This window comes from Balaenoptera physalus, assembly GCF_965194825.1.
Source record: "Balaenoptera physalus genome assembly, chromosome: 17".
NCBI classification, from domain to species: domain Eukaryota; kingdom Metazoa; phylum Chordata; class Mammalia; order Artiodactyla; family Balaenopteridae; genus Balaenoptera; species Balaenoptera physalus.
In genome coordinates, this window is record NC_138895.1 from 81,441,165 (window position 1) to 81,456,979 (window position 15,815).

The 15,815-nt window shown below is 49.8% G+C and overlaps 1 protein-coding gene across 1 annotated transcript in view; it reads right to left on the reverse strand.

Moving 5' to 3' along the window:
• COL22A1 (collagen type XXII alpha 1 chain) overlaps positions 1–15,815 on the reverse strand; it is a 243,258-nt gene that overhangs the window by 117,090 nt on the left and 110,353 nt on the right. The window contains exon 21 of the mRNA XM_082433767.1: positions 14,258–14,311. Within this exon, the coding sequence (XP_082289893.1) occupies positions 14,258–14,311 (54 nt within the window). The remainder of the gene's footprint in view (positions 1–14,257; positions 14,312–15,815) is intronic.

The window sequence follows — 15,815 nt, forward strand, 5'->3', positions numbered from 1 at the left end:
GCCCGAGCCCGTCTAATAGCACGTCTAGGGCAGACTCCCCGATAACAGCCCGTCCCCCTCGGGATGCCCCACGGGGAAGCAGAGTGGGCTTGGGAAGAAGTCTGGAGTCACGGAGGTTCCCCTTTGGATGCCGGCTCTGTAACTTGGATGATTTTGGTAACACATGGCCCAAAATTCAAAAAGTACAGCAAGGTTTACCTGAGAAAAATGTCCTTACCCTGTCCCCTGCCACTCAGTCCCTTTCCTTGAAAGCAACTAATCCTACCAGATGTTGGCTAATCTTTCCAGAGGCATTTTATGTTTAGGTAAGCTTTGCACACACACACACACACACACACACACACACACACACACACACACACACACATTCTCTCCCTCTCCTCCTTTTTGTCTTTACAAACTGTAGCATATCATTCAATCTACTGATAAACTTGGCTTTTTTTCACTTAACAATTTAACCTGGACGCATCCTGTATCAGCATGTGGAGAGCCACTCCATTCTTTTCCACAGCTACACAGTTTTCACCGTAAGGATGAAACGTGACACATTTCAACTCTGGGCAGGTAGGTCATTTGGACCATTTCTGCTCTTCTGCTGCTAGACTCCACACTGCTGTGCAGGACCCCAGCGGGTCATCCTGTGGGAGTGACCTGTCCCACTAAGCCTCAGAGTCTACCCCTTCGAACAGGGGTGAGGTGTGTGCTGGTCAGCTACACAGCACGCGGCGTACGTTATATTACAGGGGTGTGTGAATGATGCAAGGCCCGTCTGTTTGCTTTCTTGCTCACAGCTGTTCTCATGAGGTCAAAGCATTGCAATCAGAAAGGAAAAGTAAAACAAGACTCTGAATAAGAATCGCATTCCTTGAGTACCTGTTTTGTGTCAAACCCTCTTTTGGGGTTTCCCACATTTTCCTTACGTCTTTACTCTGCAGGACGCCCCTGTGATGCAGGTGTTCTCAGTCCCACTGGGAGGTGTGGAAACTGAGGTTCAGCGTCAAGTCTCTCACGTGACACAGCTAGAATGTGACGGGGTTAAGATTCAGCCCCAGATCTGTGTGTGCTGGAGCCTGCACATGGGACTCTTGTTTCCCAGGGCTCTGAAGATGACTAAAGGATATAAGTTCTACAGAATATCTCTAATAGTCTAGACTGCTAGATTATAGGAGCTGGACGACGTCAGCTTCTTCTCTCTTTCTGAAACCCTGGCCCTCTCCTGTCTCTGCCACTGGACACTCTGGTTTGTCCCCGTGTGCTCCCCCACCTTCAGAGGAAAGGTGTCTTTACGACCTTGGACTGTGCCAGCCCAGCCCTCTGGGGTCCCGTGGATCCCATCTTTCTCCCTCCCCTCCCCGCCACCACGTTTCGGGAGCACGTAGTCGGTGCTGAGCCCAGGGAGCGGTCCGGGGGCACCTCCACCCACAACCTGCCCCAAGAGGCCCCTTCCAGGTGCTTCTGCCTGGAATGCTGGTTCCCAGGTGCCCCACATGGCTCCATCCCTCAATTCCATCTGGTCTCTGCCAGACGTCCCCCTCACCCGAATGCCTTCTCTGACCGCGGTCCCCATCCCACCCTCTCTCCTCGCCCCGCTGTATTTCCCTTTGTTTCTATCACCACCACATACACTGTTGAGATTCGTATCTACCAACTGCCCGTCCACCCACTGGGACGCTCATCTGAAAACGAGGACTGGCTCTGCTTGTCTTCAGTGCTATATCCACGGGCCCAGAACGAGGCCTGCCGCATGGCGGACACTCAATAAACATTCGCGGGCTGGATACCTAACTTGTCCCTTCGGGACTGATGTGGTCCTGAGCCAGGACAGTGGCAGTGGGAACAGCAATGAGAGGGTAGAGAGACGGGCTGTTAGGGAGGAAAGCCGTTGGCAGACTTGCAGAGAGAGAGAGGTGGTCTGATTTAGAGGCCCCTGGATCTGCACGCCTTGAGCTGGAGCACATCAGCCTGGAAGGTGCGATCAGGTCTAGGTCAGAATGAGTTCCTCGACACTTGTCAGGTAAAATTCAAAATGTGGTCACAGATACCTTCAGAGGGGAGCTGAGCCTGGCAGGAGTCCAGTCTGTGCATCCGTCCTGCTCTGATTACTGAAAACATCACGGAGCTGACCATGAGAGAGCTGAGAATGGCTGGCTCCCCTTCCTCAGGGAATGGAAACCAGGCATCTTCAATTTTCTATCTAGACAGACACCCCCTCCACTTGCTTCCAAGTTATGCCACAGCGTTATTTACAAGATGGATAAACCACATCCCTTCGAGGTCAGCAGAACGGCCTGGTGAATAGTCATCAGAATTCAGAACCCAGGCCAGAGACGTTTGGAGGAAAGGCTGAAAGAAATGAAGGGCTAGAACATTTAAAGGTTGATAAGCAAGGATCAGATGGAAGAGGAAGGGATGAGAAGGTCTGGGCTGTGACTGAGCAGGATTACTAACTACGATGCCAGTTTGCTTGGGGATGCAGCCTCAGTTTCCCTCTTCCAGAGCCTCCACCGCTGTTCGAGGGGTATGTGAGTTCTCAGCAGCTCCTCGCTCTGCTGGAGCGTGGGGATTGTATGCAGTGACACACTAATGCTCAGAAGATGAACACCGAAGACGATAAGGAAATGTGCAGAGGGCATGGAGTCAGGAGGTTCTCCAATGCCAGGGAAGTCAGTAAAACTGACCTGAAAAAGGAGAATTACGGGTGGGTTGGAGAAGTGTGGTAGGAGACACAGAAATGCAAAGCAGTGCATCCAGAGGAGCAGACATCCCGAGTGTTAGATTTTCAGCAAGAAGGAAAAAAGCAAGATGATGGCAAGAGGCCAGGGGAAGAAAAAAGCATCAGAGATTTGTGATCGCAGCAGTGTCACAAGGCAGCCTCTCCCCCAAGAAAGGCATATGGCTCGTGGACCATCCATAAAGGGGCATCACCCAGAGAAGTACCATGGTAACGGCTCCGTCCGGCTCCAGCACCTGCGTTCACGTCTCCTCTACCCACAGTCTCCGGAGCCGCCCCGGTGCCTCTCAAAGCTCTCCTCCCTCCCCTCCTGCAGCCACAGCCACGAGAGCTGACCCCATCCACGTGCCCTGCCCCTTCCCTCCAGACTTTTCTGGGCCAACCTGTGCTGGCAGGTTACTCTTCCACAAGGAGGAAAGAAGCTCTGTCCAAGTTACTTGCCACCTCCTTGTCTAAAAGACGTAACGTCTGCGTTTTATTTGGAAATTGACAGACCACGTGATTCTGACATGCCTTTTCAGTCTAGCATCCAGTGGCCATGCTCCCAGCCCTAAGCAGCAGCTCACGTGGGCTGCTTAGCCTGTGGCCCCAAGGACCCCAAGGACTGCTGGCCTCTGGAGCTTGGCCCACCAAGCCACCTGTCTGCAGGACGCATGCTCCATCTCACCTTGTCAAAGTCCTAGCCCAGCCCAGTGCCACCTCCTCCATGAAGTCCCAGCAAGGATGAGAACTAATGGCAAAATAGGGCAAAAGCATATTTGAGACGCATTCCCTGGTGTCACCCAAGAGCTCATGAGTTAGAATCGCCAGGGATGGGGCATAAAGCTCTAAGTCAGTAGTTGCAAGGACTTGGCCACTCATTGTGATCAAAGGGATTCTCTATGTTCTTTTCCCAACCCCTTTCCTCTACAATATTATAAGAAAAAGAGTTCTAAATCTGAGGTGGAGGAGGACAGGCAAGCCATTTAAAACTTGCTGAATCTTAGTTTCCTCATGTGGAAAATTATAATCATTGTAATTATCTGAAAAGACAGTAGCAGAAGAAATAATTCAATATTTGAGGAAGTGATTTAAAAAGCATAACAAAGCATCATGCAAATGTAATAGATAGTTATGAGAATGAGAAGGAAGATGATGGAGACTCTGATGAAGAAGAAATGGTAATAGCAGAATTCTGGCTCTTCTGAGTTCCTGGCGTGGGTGAGAGACCGCATGTCAAGCAGAGTTGGTTTCAAAACCACTACCTCCCAGCAGTGCCATGGAGATTAAATAAGATAATGTCCACAAAGTGCTTAGCACAGGATGTGACATTAAGAAACACGTAGTGGTGATGGTGCTGATGGTGGTGGTAGAGGTAATGGTGGCGGTGGAGGTGATAGTGATGGTGGTAGTGATGGTGGAGGTGTTGATGTGTTGATGGTGGTGATTATGGTGGTGATGGTGCAGGTGCTGGTGGTGGTGATGGTGGAGTTGTTGATGGTGCTGATGGTGATGGAGGTAGAGGTGATGGTGGCAGTGGAGGTGATAGTGATGGTGGTAGTGATGGTGGAGGTGTTGATGTGTTGATGGTGGTGATTACAGTGGTGATGGTGCAGGTGATGGTGGAGTTGATGGTGGTGATGGTGACGGAGGTAGAGGTGATGGTGGCAGTGGAGGTGATAGTGATGGTGGTAGTGATGGTGGAGGTGTTGATGTGTTGATGGTGGTGATTATGGTGGTGATGGTGCAGGTGCTGGTGGTGGTGATGGTGCAGGTGCTGGTGGTGCTGATGGTAATGGTGATGGTGGTGATGATGATAGCGTTACTGGTGGTGATGGTAAAGTTACTGGTGGATGTAGCAGCAGCTATGTACCCTCTGCATTTGCACCTATACTTGGGTGTGGGGATTTGAGATGTGCTGGCCAGCGCCAAGTTCTGCAGCAATAAAGAACTGTTGGGCTTCCCTGGTGGCGCAGTGGTTGAGAGTCTGCCTGCTAGTGCGGGGGACACGGGTTCGGTCCCTGGTCTGGGAGGATCCCGCATGCCGCGGAGCAACTAGGCCCGTGAGCCACAACAGCTGAGCCTGCGCGTCTGGAGCCTGTGCTCCGCAACGAGAGGCCGCAATAGTGAGAGGCCCGCGCACCGCGATGAAGAGTGGCCCCTGCTTGCCGCAACTGGAGGAAGCCCTCGCACAGAAACGAAGACCCAACACAGCCAAAAATAAGTAAATAAATAAATAATTAAAAAAAAAAAAAGAACTGTTTATTAACAATAAGTCTGTTCCTTGTCATTTTCCTTTTCTTCTCTTTTAAATTGCTACCCAACACAATGTCTGGATAAACGTTTGTAATTTATCACGAGGGCAGCTTTTTCAAGCCATTCTGGATGCCAGGATGCTGAGCAAGACCAGTATTTCTGAGGCTGCCTGTCTGTCTGTGGAGAAGAGGGGAACCTATAAATTCAGAGGAGCAATTCCCTCCCAGCCAGGACGAGTTAACACAGCCATGTGAGGGGCCATCGTCCGATGAAAGGACTGCTTGTGCAAGTGGTTCTAATATGAGCCGTATGGTCCTTTTGCTCAGTCCCTGTTCTCCGTGCCTCCAAATGTCAAACGTGATTATCTTCTACCGGTTAGAGCTGAAACCAGGTGCTCAGAGAAAACCTAGAGGGTCCTGAAATAAGCCTGGCTGCACGCCACGGAAGGCATCCAACAGTGGCCTGCGATCCAGATGATGCCATCACCATCTGGCAGAGCAGAGGAAGGCGAGAAAAAAGGCTTTACACGTTGAAAAGTAAAACAAATTCAACCCAGGCTGCCACTTACAAAAGACCGCTAGTGTTTCCCTCTCTCAAATCTACTAGAAATCAGGGCTGATGGGCCTGATCGCTTTCAGCCATGTGAGACCCTCGGCTCCAAAGGCAGAAGCCAGAGATTAAAGCGACAGGCGTTCAGGGCATCCTTCAGAACAGGCACTGGCAGTTACAAGGGGTCCGAGACCTCTCCAAGGCTCCTGCCGAAAGGACTGCTAGTGTCCAGTTTAGAATTCTGGTGTGTAAGTGGACACACACACACCATTCTAAAGCAAAAACAGGAAAGGTTTGGAGCCAGGACAACCTGAGTTCTAATCCCTGCCTCACCATTTATAATCTGTGTGACGCTGGATAATCTGATTTATACCTTCAAGTCTTGGTTTCCTCATTTGCAGAATGGGATTAAAACCGCCAGACTTCATAGGATCCTTGCGAGAATTACGTGAGAAACATGTGTGCAAAAAAACCCCAAAAAAACAAAAGAAAACACCTAAGTGCCTGCTATGCAATGACAATTCAACCAATAGTATTTCCTTCCTACCTTATATTAGTTCTACACGTGTAGAGGTTCTGTTTTTAACGTATGTTTTTAAAGCAACTGACACCATCGGGTTCACCAAGAGACATTTGGGGATCACTCTCTCTCTAGGAAGAAGAGGAGCAGCATATTTGATAGTGTCACTTCTTCGGTTCTCACCTCTTGATAAGAGAGAAGAGAAGGCAGAAGATACTAAGAAAATGATCACAGGAACCAATGAGACTTTCCCCAGCTTTTGGGAGGGGCGGTGACAAAGCCCGGAGCAACCTTGAGCAGTTAGGTCATTTAATATTTCTGGACATTAAATTTCTCACTGTCGATCTCAGAGATTCCTTCCACCATGACGATTCTCTAGCTTAAACGTTCCAAATTTTACACTGTTTAAATGTCTGACAACACGGAATTCTCTTAAGCAAAACTTTTTTTCCCCCCTCCTTTTTGTCCAGAGAGGAAAGAAGATATCTAGGCTATTTTAGGTGTGCCTAGGACCACAGAGCAAGATAAAGGCCAAGTAAAAGGAAAGGTACAGAAGAAACCAAGTTTTCTTCTTTAGAACTGAGCATTCTAGATGTCCAGATGACCAACAGGTACATGAAGAGATGCTCAACATCCCCAATCATCAGGGAGATGCAAATCAAAACCACAATTAGATGTAACCTCACACGTGTTAGAGTGGCTATTACCAAAAGACAAGGAATAACAAGCGCTGGAAAGGGTGTGGAGAAGAGGGAAGCCCTGTGCACCGCTGGGGGGAATGTAAATTAGTGCAGCCACGATGCAGAACAGTATGGAGGTTGGTCAAAAAAAAAAAAAAAGGAACTACCACATGATCCAGCAACCCCAATGCTGGGTATTTACCCAAGGGAAATGAAAACACTACCTTGAAAAGACACATGCACCCCCATGTTCACTGCAGCATTATTTACAATAGCCAAGCCATGGAAGGCCCCTAAGTGCCCCGGGATGCAACAATGGATAAAGAAATAATGGTACACATACAAGAGAATAGTAGACAGCTATAAAAAGAAGGAAACTGTGCCATATGCCACAAGGATGAACCTCGAGGGCATCATGCTAAGTGCAATACGTCAGACAGAGAAAGACACATACCGTATAATCTCATTTATGATATGGGATCTAAAAAAAACTGAACTCATAGGTAGAGAGAAGAGATTGGTGGTTGACAGAGGAGACAGGGGTAGGAGGTGGATGAAATGGGTAAAGGTGGTGAAAACGTTAAAAAAACAAGTTGGACATTCTCTGTCGCAGGTCAGAACCCAGGTGGCCAGATGTCCAGTCCTGGGTCCTGTTCTCCCCACACCACCCCAGTGTGTCAGCCCCCAGAGAGCAGACTCAGGTGTGATCCATTCATTCTTGCACCCTCATTGTATCTGATGCTCATGAACGACACTACACCTTTATGCATATTTTATATGCTTACACATATTTTCATATTTATTTTAATCATGTATAAAAACATATGTTTTTATAAATGTAAGGCACTCCTCTAAGTGCTGCAAATACAAAAATAATGTTCTCACAGACTTAACATTTTAGTGGTGATAACAAAAATAAACAAATTCTCAAATAAGAAAAATATGTCCTCTACAGAAAATTAAAATAGGCTGGTGTGAGACTGACAGGATGTCTATTTTGGGGTGGATGATTAGGGCACAAGAGTTTTTTTTTTTTTGAAAAATCAACCTCGTGCAAGCTTTTGAGTGTCCAAGCGCCTCAGTGGCCTGGAGCCAGGCTGGTTCTGCTTTGGACCATTCAGGGTTCAGATGCACTTGTAGCAGTGCCCGCCCCAGCCAAGAGACAGCACTCCCGGACCCCAACGCCCCGCTCAGACAAGCAGGAGGAAATCTGAACCTCAGAAAGGCTTGAGTACCTTCTCTACCTCTGTCAAAAGCAGGAAGCAGCCGGGCAATGAGTGCCTATAACATCCCCCTCAGGGGGAAGCAACCATCTCCCAGGGCTATGGGCTCTGCAGGATGGGGATGAGGATGGGGATGGGGATGGGGGTGGGGGAGGGGATGGGGATGGGGGTGGGGGAGGGGGTGGGGATGGGGAAGGGGGTGGGGATGGGGATGGGGGTGGGGATGGGGTGGGGGTGGGGGAGGGGGTGGGGATGGGGGTGGGGATGGGGAAGGGGGTGGGGATGGGGGTGGGGGAGGGGGTGGGGATGGGGATGGGGGTGGGGATGGGGAAGGGGGTGGGGATGGGGAAGGGGGTGGGGGAGGGGGTGGGGATGGGGAAGAGAGTGCCTGGCTCCTGACTCTCCCCTTTCACTACGTCATTGTCGACAAATACCAGCTTTGTCCAGAATGAATGCGTTCACCTCGCCAGAGATTATACTGTCTGCCGGTTGCTAATCTCTAAAATAAAGGGCCCGGACCCCTTTCCCCACCCCGTGCTTTAGTCTCAGTATCTCAATTCCCAGGTCCCTGTGGCTTGTCACTGTCTCTTCTCTTGTCACAGCCTGAGCGCTGCCATTAGCAGCTCTCAGAGTGACGTTTCAATTGAAGCAGGAAGCGGCAGGTCACCGTGTGGGAAGGAGGGGGATCCTGTTTTGAGTCAGTCACCCTGTCTCAGGCCTTCCTGACTCAGCCGCAGGCTGACTGAACAGGAAGCTGCCCCCAGCCCACGCCACCATCACCATTTGTCGTCGTCTGTCCACAGGTAAAGCCACGGAGGAGAAACACCCCGGGCATGGCGCAGCTCACGTCAGGGGATCACCAAGGACACGGGAGGGACGGGGTCCCCAAGGACACGCCTGGCCATCGTACCCCATTCGCTGGAGGATGCAGGACGCGGGAGGAGCCCTCCTCTGCCCCGGCACACCCTCTGTTAACACCCTCACCCCCCCCACCCCGCCTTGCGACTCTCGGCTCACCCTCCCCTGCTAGACACTGGGTCTCTCAGGCCACGGGCTCTGCCTCTGTTCCAGCGTCCCCCCTGCCTGGCAGACCACCTGGCCCAGGACAGGTGCTCCTCCCAGCCACGCCCACAGCCCCCCACCCCGTCTGGGCCATGCCCTTTCCCCTTGCTCTTTTGGTCACTGCCATCATCTCCCCCCAATCGGTCTCCTCCGGCTGCAGTCTGTTCTCAACACAGCGGCCAGATGGATGCGTTTAGAATGTAACCTGCGCCACGGCACGCCTGCACCCCAAATCCTGAATGAACAAATTGCAACCAGAAATGTATGAGACAGTCCAGGAAACGGTGAACCCAAAATGAATACACGAAGAAGCTTTTTCATAGATTTAGGTGGGATGACGGTATTAAGGTTTTGTTTCTTTTACGTACGTGCTGAAATATTTAGAGACACAATGTGATGCTGTTTGAAATTGCTTCAGACTAACCCAGCAGTGGGTGGAGGTGGGTGAGGTGGGTGAGTCACCCACTGGCCAGTGACTTGGTAAGTGCTGAAATGGGCTTGGGGGATAAGGGGGTTTACTTCACTTTTCTTTCTATTTTTGTATATGTTTAATTTTTTTCATAATAAAACATTTTTGAACACACTCAATAGCCCCACGTCGCTCACGGTAAAAGCTAAGATCCTCACGATGGCCCACGAGGCCTGAAATGGACCTGCTCCCAGTTTTAGGACTTCGCCTCCTCCATGCTGGGCCCTTGCTCGCTCCGGCCACATAGGTCTCTGTGCTGACACACACGCAGCCGCCTGCCCCAGGGCCTTAGCTCTAGCTGTTTCCTCTGCCTGCTCTGCTCTCCCCCCAGCTACCCGTACAGCCAACTCCCTCACCTCCTGGGAACCCGCCAAAACAGGACTTTCTCCGCGGGTCTTCCAGCACTGTTTATTTAAATGCTAATTAGTATGATTCTTTTCCTTGCCTACCAGAATGTAAGCATCTTGAAGGCAGGGATCTTTATTCTTCACTGAAGGATCCCACTTGCCTAGAACAATGCCCATCACCCAGTAAATGATGAAGACATATTTGCTGAATGAATGAATTTGTGGAAGGAAGGAAAAGGGAGCAAAGAAGATGCAGGGATGGGAGAAGGGCTAGTAGAAGAAAAATGGCAGAGATGGGAAAGGACAAGAGAAACAGAAAGAGAAGAGAAATCAGTCCAGGGTCCTCGAAGGATGCTGGCAGAGGTTGAAGTAAAAGCCACGTCCGTGGCCCTTTTACTTACAGATGCGCTTAGGAGCTGGAGACCAGGGAGCCCGAGTAAAAGCAGATGGACACGAGCCAGTGTCCAGAGGCAGGACGTCCTCTCGGGCGGGGGGGGGGGGGGACTCCGTGTCTGAATCACTCTCTTCAGTATCCCCATCTGTTCCTGCTGAAATCCGCTCACTCCTGCGAGGCTGCCTCAAATACCACGCTCCCTGTTCCCAGCCCCATGGCCTCTCTCCACTGAGCTCCCTCTGTCCTCTCTACACTTAATAGTCCTTATTGGTCCCCACGGAGGCATCTGGCTTCCCTGTTCATGGGTCTCAAGTCCCACAGGCGGTGAGCTCCCGGGGGAGGAGACCATAATCTCTTCAGGGACCCCAGAGCATTTAGCACAGCACCTGTGCTTGGTCAGGGCACTCGTGGGCTTTGCTGGCTGACTGATGCATGGAAGGGAAGAAGGGAGGAAAGGAGAAGAAGGCCCTAGAGACACACGGTCCCGTGTGTGCGTCCCTGAGAGGCACTGGTGGCTGGGCCTGCTGTTCGTCCGTGGACAGAGGGACGGCAGCCCTTCCCCAGCAGTGTCAGGAGGCCTGGTGCTTAGACGGAGCTCAGCGACTCAGCACGTGCGCCCCTACCCCCGTCCTACCCTGACTGCTTCTCTTAGACGGAGCTCAGCGACTCAGCACGTGCGCCCCTACCCCCGTCCTACCCTGACTGCTTCTCTTAGACGGAGCTCAGCGACTCAGCACGTGCGCCCCTACCCCCGTCCTACCCTGACTGCTTCTCTTAGACGGAGCTCAGCGACTCAGCACGTGCGCCCCTACCCCCGTCCTACCCTGACTGCTTCTCTTAGACGGAGCTCAGCGACTCAGTATGTGCGCCCCTACCCCGTCCTACCCTGACTGTTTCTCTTAGACGGAGCTCAGCGACTCAGCACGTGCGCCCCTACCCCCGTCCTACCCTGACTGCTTCTCTTAGACGGAGCTCAGCGACTCAGCATGTGCGCCCCTACCCCCGTCCTACCCTGACTGTTTTTCTGGGTCCCCCTCTTTTACTCCTCAGATCCCCACTCTTGGGGCACACGTCCAATCCCCAAGGCCCCTGGCCGGTGTTAGATTTGGACCAGGCCCTGCCCCCGCTGCACGGGCAGCTGGTACTATTACTCTCAGGGGTTAGAGGTGTTTCTGGGAAGGACAGCAACCGTCCCTGGGCAGCACACGAACACTTTCTGGGGTGCCAGGAAGTCATGGCCAAGGAAGCGCGGCCTAGACAAGCAAGCCCAGGCAAGATTTGTCCCCCCTCCCCTTAATAAGAGCCAATTAAATAAAGATATAGATTAAAAAAAAAAACAAACAACCTTTGCAGTCATGCTTGCATCAAGAGTTCCACTCACCGTCTAACACTGTATTAGGAAAAGTAACACCTGGAGCAGTTGAAGGTAAGATGAGATAAGGGTCATCTAAACGTCAGTCACAGAAGGCACAGGATTGCTGTTTTCTCCTAAGACTGTGCACGAGTGTGTCAGGAGAACGAGCGCCGTGACTGCTGCCACATCCTGCTGCCCACAAAGGGCCCCAGGCTGGGCACTATTTCTCACAACAACTCAGCCGGCTGGGTTGCCTTCCCACCATAACAAAGTAAACAGGCTCAGAGAGGTTGGGTGTCTTAAAGGGTCACACAGCTGCTGAGAAGTAGAGCTGAGCTTCAAACCCAGGCGCGTCTTGCTGCAAAGTCCAAGATCCTCACTCCATACAGAGGCAAAGGCAACCCAGCTTTGACCCATCTGACTGACAGTGAAACGGAGGCCAGGGCTGGTGATGTTGAGTGGGAGGTGACATATCCAAGGTCTTCTAGTAGGATAAGTGAATTCTCCCACCCGCCCTACCTTCATGACACCCTGCCATGCTTCAGAGCTAGCCTTCACAATAAGCTTCCCTTAGAATCTTGAGATTTCAAGATTGTTATAGGATGCAGAGGTGCTTGGAAACCAAAAGAGGAAGTTCACGGGTGGGTAAGGACCGGCTGGAGTCTGTGCTGAGTCACAGGAACAGGTCAGCCCACTTCAGAACTGAGGAGGCACAGTGTGGTCAGTGGGCCCAACTGCCTTAGACAGAGTGAATCCCAGCACATCTGTGACACCATCCGCTTCACTGAGCTACGGCATCTCCAGGCCATATGTGAAGCCATACACGGGACTGCGGCAGCCTCTGCCAGGTGCCAGGACCCTCATTTCCACCCATCTGTCAGGTCACCCGGCCTCTGAACTAAAACCTCCAAGGGCAATGAGCTCACTACCACCAGGGGCTGCCTTCACGGTCTCTGGATGCTTGTGCCCTGGGGCTGTTTTCTTAAGTGAACCAGTAAAAGATGCTACAAGCTTCACTATTCATAATAGCTAAGACATGGAAACAACCTAAATCTCCATCGACGGACAAACGGATAAAGATGTGGTGTATACATACAATGGAATATTACTCAGCCATAAAAAAGAATGAAATAATGCCATTTGCAGCAACATGGATGGACCTAGAGATTATCATACTAAGTGAAGTGAGTCAGAAAGAGAAGTACAAATATCATATGATAGCACTTATATGTGGAATCTAAAATATGACACAAGGGGCTTCCCTGGTGGCACAGTGGTTAGGAATCCACCTGCCAATGCAGGGGACACGGGTTTGAGCCCTGGTCTAGGAAGATCCCACATGCCCCAGAGCAACTAAGCCTGTGCACCACAACTACTGAGCCTGTGCTCTAGAGCCCGTGAGCCACAACTACTGAGCCCATGTGCCACAACTACTGAAGCCCATGCGCGTAGAGCCCGTGCTCTGCACAAGAGAAGTCACTGCAGTGAGAAGCCCGCGCACTGCAATGAGGAGTAGCCCCCGCTCGCTGCGACTAGAGAAAGCCCCCGCACAGCAACCGAGACCCAATGCAGCCAAAAATAAATAAATAAAATAAATTTATTAAAAAAATAAATAAAATAAAATATGACACAAATGAACTTATCTACGAAACAGACCCACAGACACAGAGAACAGACTGCGGTTGCCAAGGGGGAGGAGGGCGGGGAGGGGATGGAGTGGGAGTTTGGGGTTAGCACATGCAAACTAGTATATATAGAGTGGATAACAACAAGGTCCTACTGTAGAGCACAGGGAATTATATTCAGTATTCTGTGATAAACCATAATGGACAAGAAAATGAAAAAGAATGTATATATATGGATAACTGAATCACTTTGTTGTACTGCAAAAATTAACGTTGTATATCAACTATACGTGAATAAAACAAACTAAAAAAATATGTTACAAGCTTAAGGGCTCGAGGTCAGGAAATGTGAGTTGAGTCCTTACTCTGTGCCAGGCACCTGCTGGGAACTGAGGACAGAGCTGAGGTCAGTCCCAGTTTGCCGTGAGGGCACTGAGCAGAGAGATGCCACGCCCTCTACCTTAAAACACAGTGTCAGGAGCTGTGCTTACTGGTGGATTCAAACCCATAAGGTGTGCACCGTCTGGATAAAAAGACAAGGGCTAAATGAAATGAAATGAAATGAAATACCACAAGAAATTATGATATGGTATTCAAAAATAATGTAGATGTTTAGATTGGAGTAGCTAACAGCCTACTGGCAGACCTCTATTCTTTCACTGCTATTTTTTCTTATTCTTTCCTTAAGACTTAGCTCGAACATTACCACTTTCAGGAAGCCCTGGCTGGCCCCCAGGTTGGGTCAGTTGCCCCTTCCCTGTGTTCTCTCAGTACTGGGCGTCCTTCTACTGGGGCTCTGACCACACAGGGATGTGAGTTTCTATACACATGACTCATGGCAGACCACAGACTCATCTGCATGAGATGACCCAGGACCCAACTCAAGGCTGAACATGTAGCCCATCCTCAACTACTGTTGATGAACTCAATCTAACCCTTCAATCTGCTTCCAGTATTCATTCCAAGCTCCCAAGACTGGGGCCATCTCCTCTGTCTGAGCAGCAAAAATGAGGGGTGGGGGCAGTGCGGCTGAGTTGGGGCACCAGAAAGGAAAGACAGTTTACTTACTCGGAGACCTGGCAAACCAGGAGGTCCATCCTTGCCTTCTGGACCCATCAGACCCTTTAAAGGAGGAGAAAGGGGAAAAAACAAGAGAGACAGACCATGGTAAATACAGAGAAAAGACCACAGGATATACTTCGCCCTGTCACTCTCATTGGATAGGAAAATACCATCCCATTCCAGTGGGGAAACTGGGAGGTCAGAAGGGAAGAAAACATCCTATTCCCTCAAATCTATAACACTTAAAATATGTGCACCTATCTGATGTAATTAAGTGTGATTAACAACCAAGATGTAGGCACCATCATTCACACTTTAAAGATGAGTACAATAAGGACCAAAGGCCTTGCATCAGTGCTTTGTAAAAAGTGCGCACAAAAGAGGTGCCTGGAATCCAAGTGTCTTTAGCTCTAAGCCTGGTGCCTTTGCCCCTGTATCTTGCTAGTTCAGCAATAACTGGCTTGAGTTATCTGACTCTCCATCAACTGCGATATGCAAAATGACAGTCTGGATAAATAAATGAAATCACCTGAGAAAGATCAATTTCCACAAAGCAAAAAAACACAAACAAACAAAAAACAAAAAACAAACTGGTGCAGGAAGAGGTCATACTGACCTAAGTAAAATCCTGCCCCCTAACACCTCACTAGGTACCTGCTGCCTGACCTCAGACAAGTCACTGGGCATCTGTGGACCTCAGTTAGCGCATCTCCAACGTGAGGATAATAAACTTTCCTACCGAGTGGTTGTTAGGACCACATGAAGGATGGGTACAAAAGCCCTGACAAAGCACCTCCTGACAGCACCCTGATTTATACCCAAATGTATAATGAGGTCACGTAGAATACGGCATGAAATGTGAATGGGAAAATGAAAACTTCAGCTCTAACTGTGACTCTTATCACCAACTTTACGGGTGAATTTGGGCCAGAAATTCCCTCTCTGTGCTTCAATTTCCTCATCTTCAATAATATGATTATCATGCAAACAGCTACTATTGCCACATTTTGCATAACTATTAAGTGATGGAATTGTATTTAGGTCTAAGGTCTTTTCCCTTAATAACACCATAAAAATGAATACATGAATGGACAAACCGTAGTAATTAAAGGTTTAAATCTCCCTTCCTCACAAGGATTACTGCAGTGAGCTCAGGGCACACATCAAGGGAAGGAAGACCCTGCAGAAGAGATGTCTCACATTTGGTCTGCCCAGCTGGCCCTTCTTTATTACACTTAACCAAACATTGCTAAAACTACCAGAACTGTTTCATCTTGGGGAAAGAATCAAAGATGCAAGCCTCCTCAACAAGGATGGAGAATGCCACACACTGTTTCCATTTAGAGAATGGGGTACATTTTCCTGTTTCTGGGATTGCTAAACACAAACTCAAAATTTTCCATTCTCAGCAGAAGTCACTGAAGCCAGGTTCTCGATTTGATTCAATCCAAAGAATATTTAGGGAGCAACTGCTGTGAGGAAGGCCCTGGGCTAGGTGCTGCTGGGGATTCAAAAAAGACAGAAATAACAATTGATATCAGTATTGGGCTTAATAAGGCTTCAC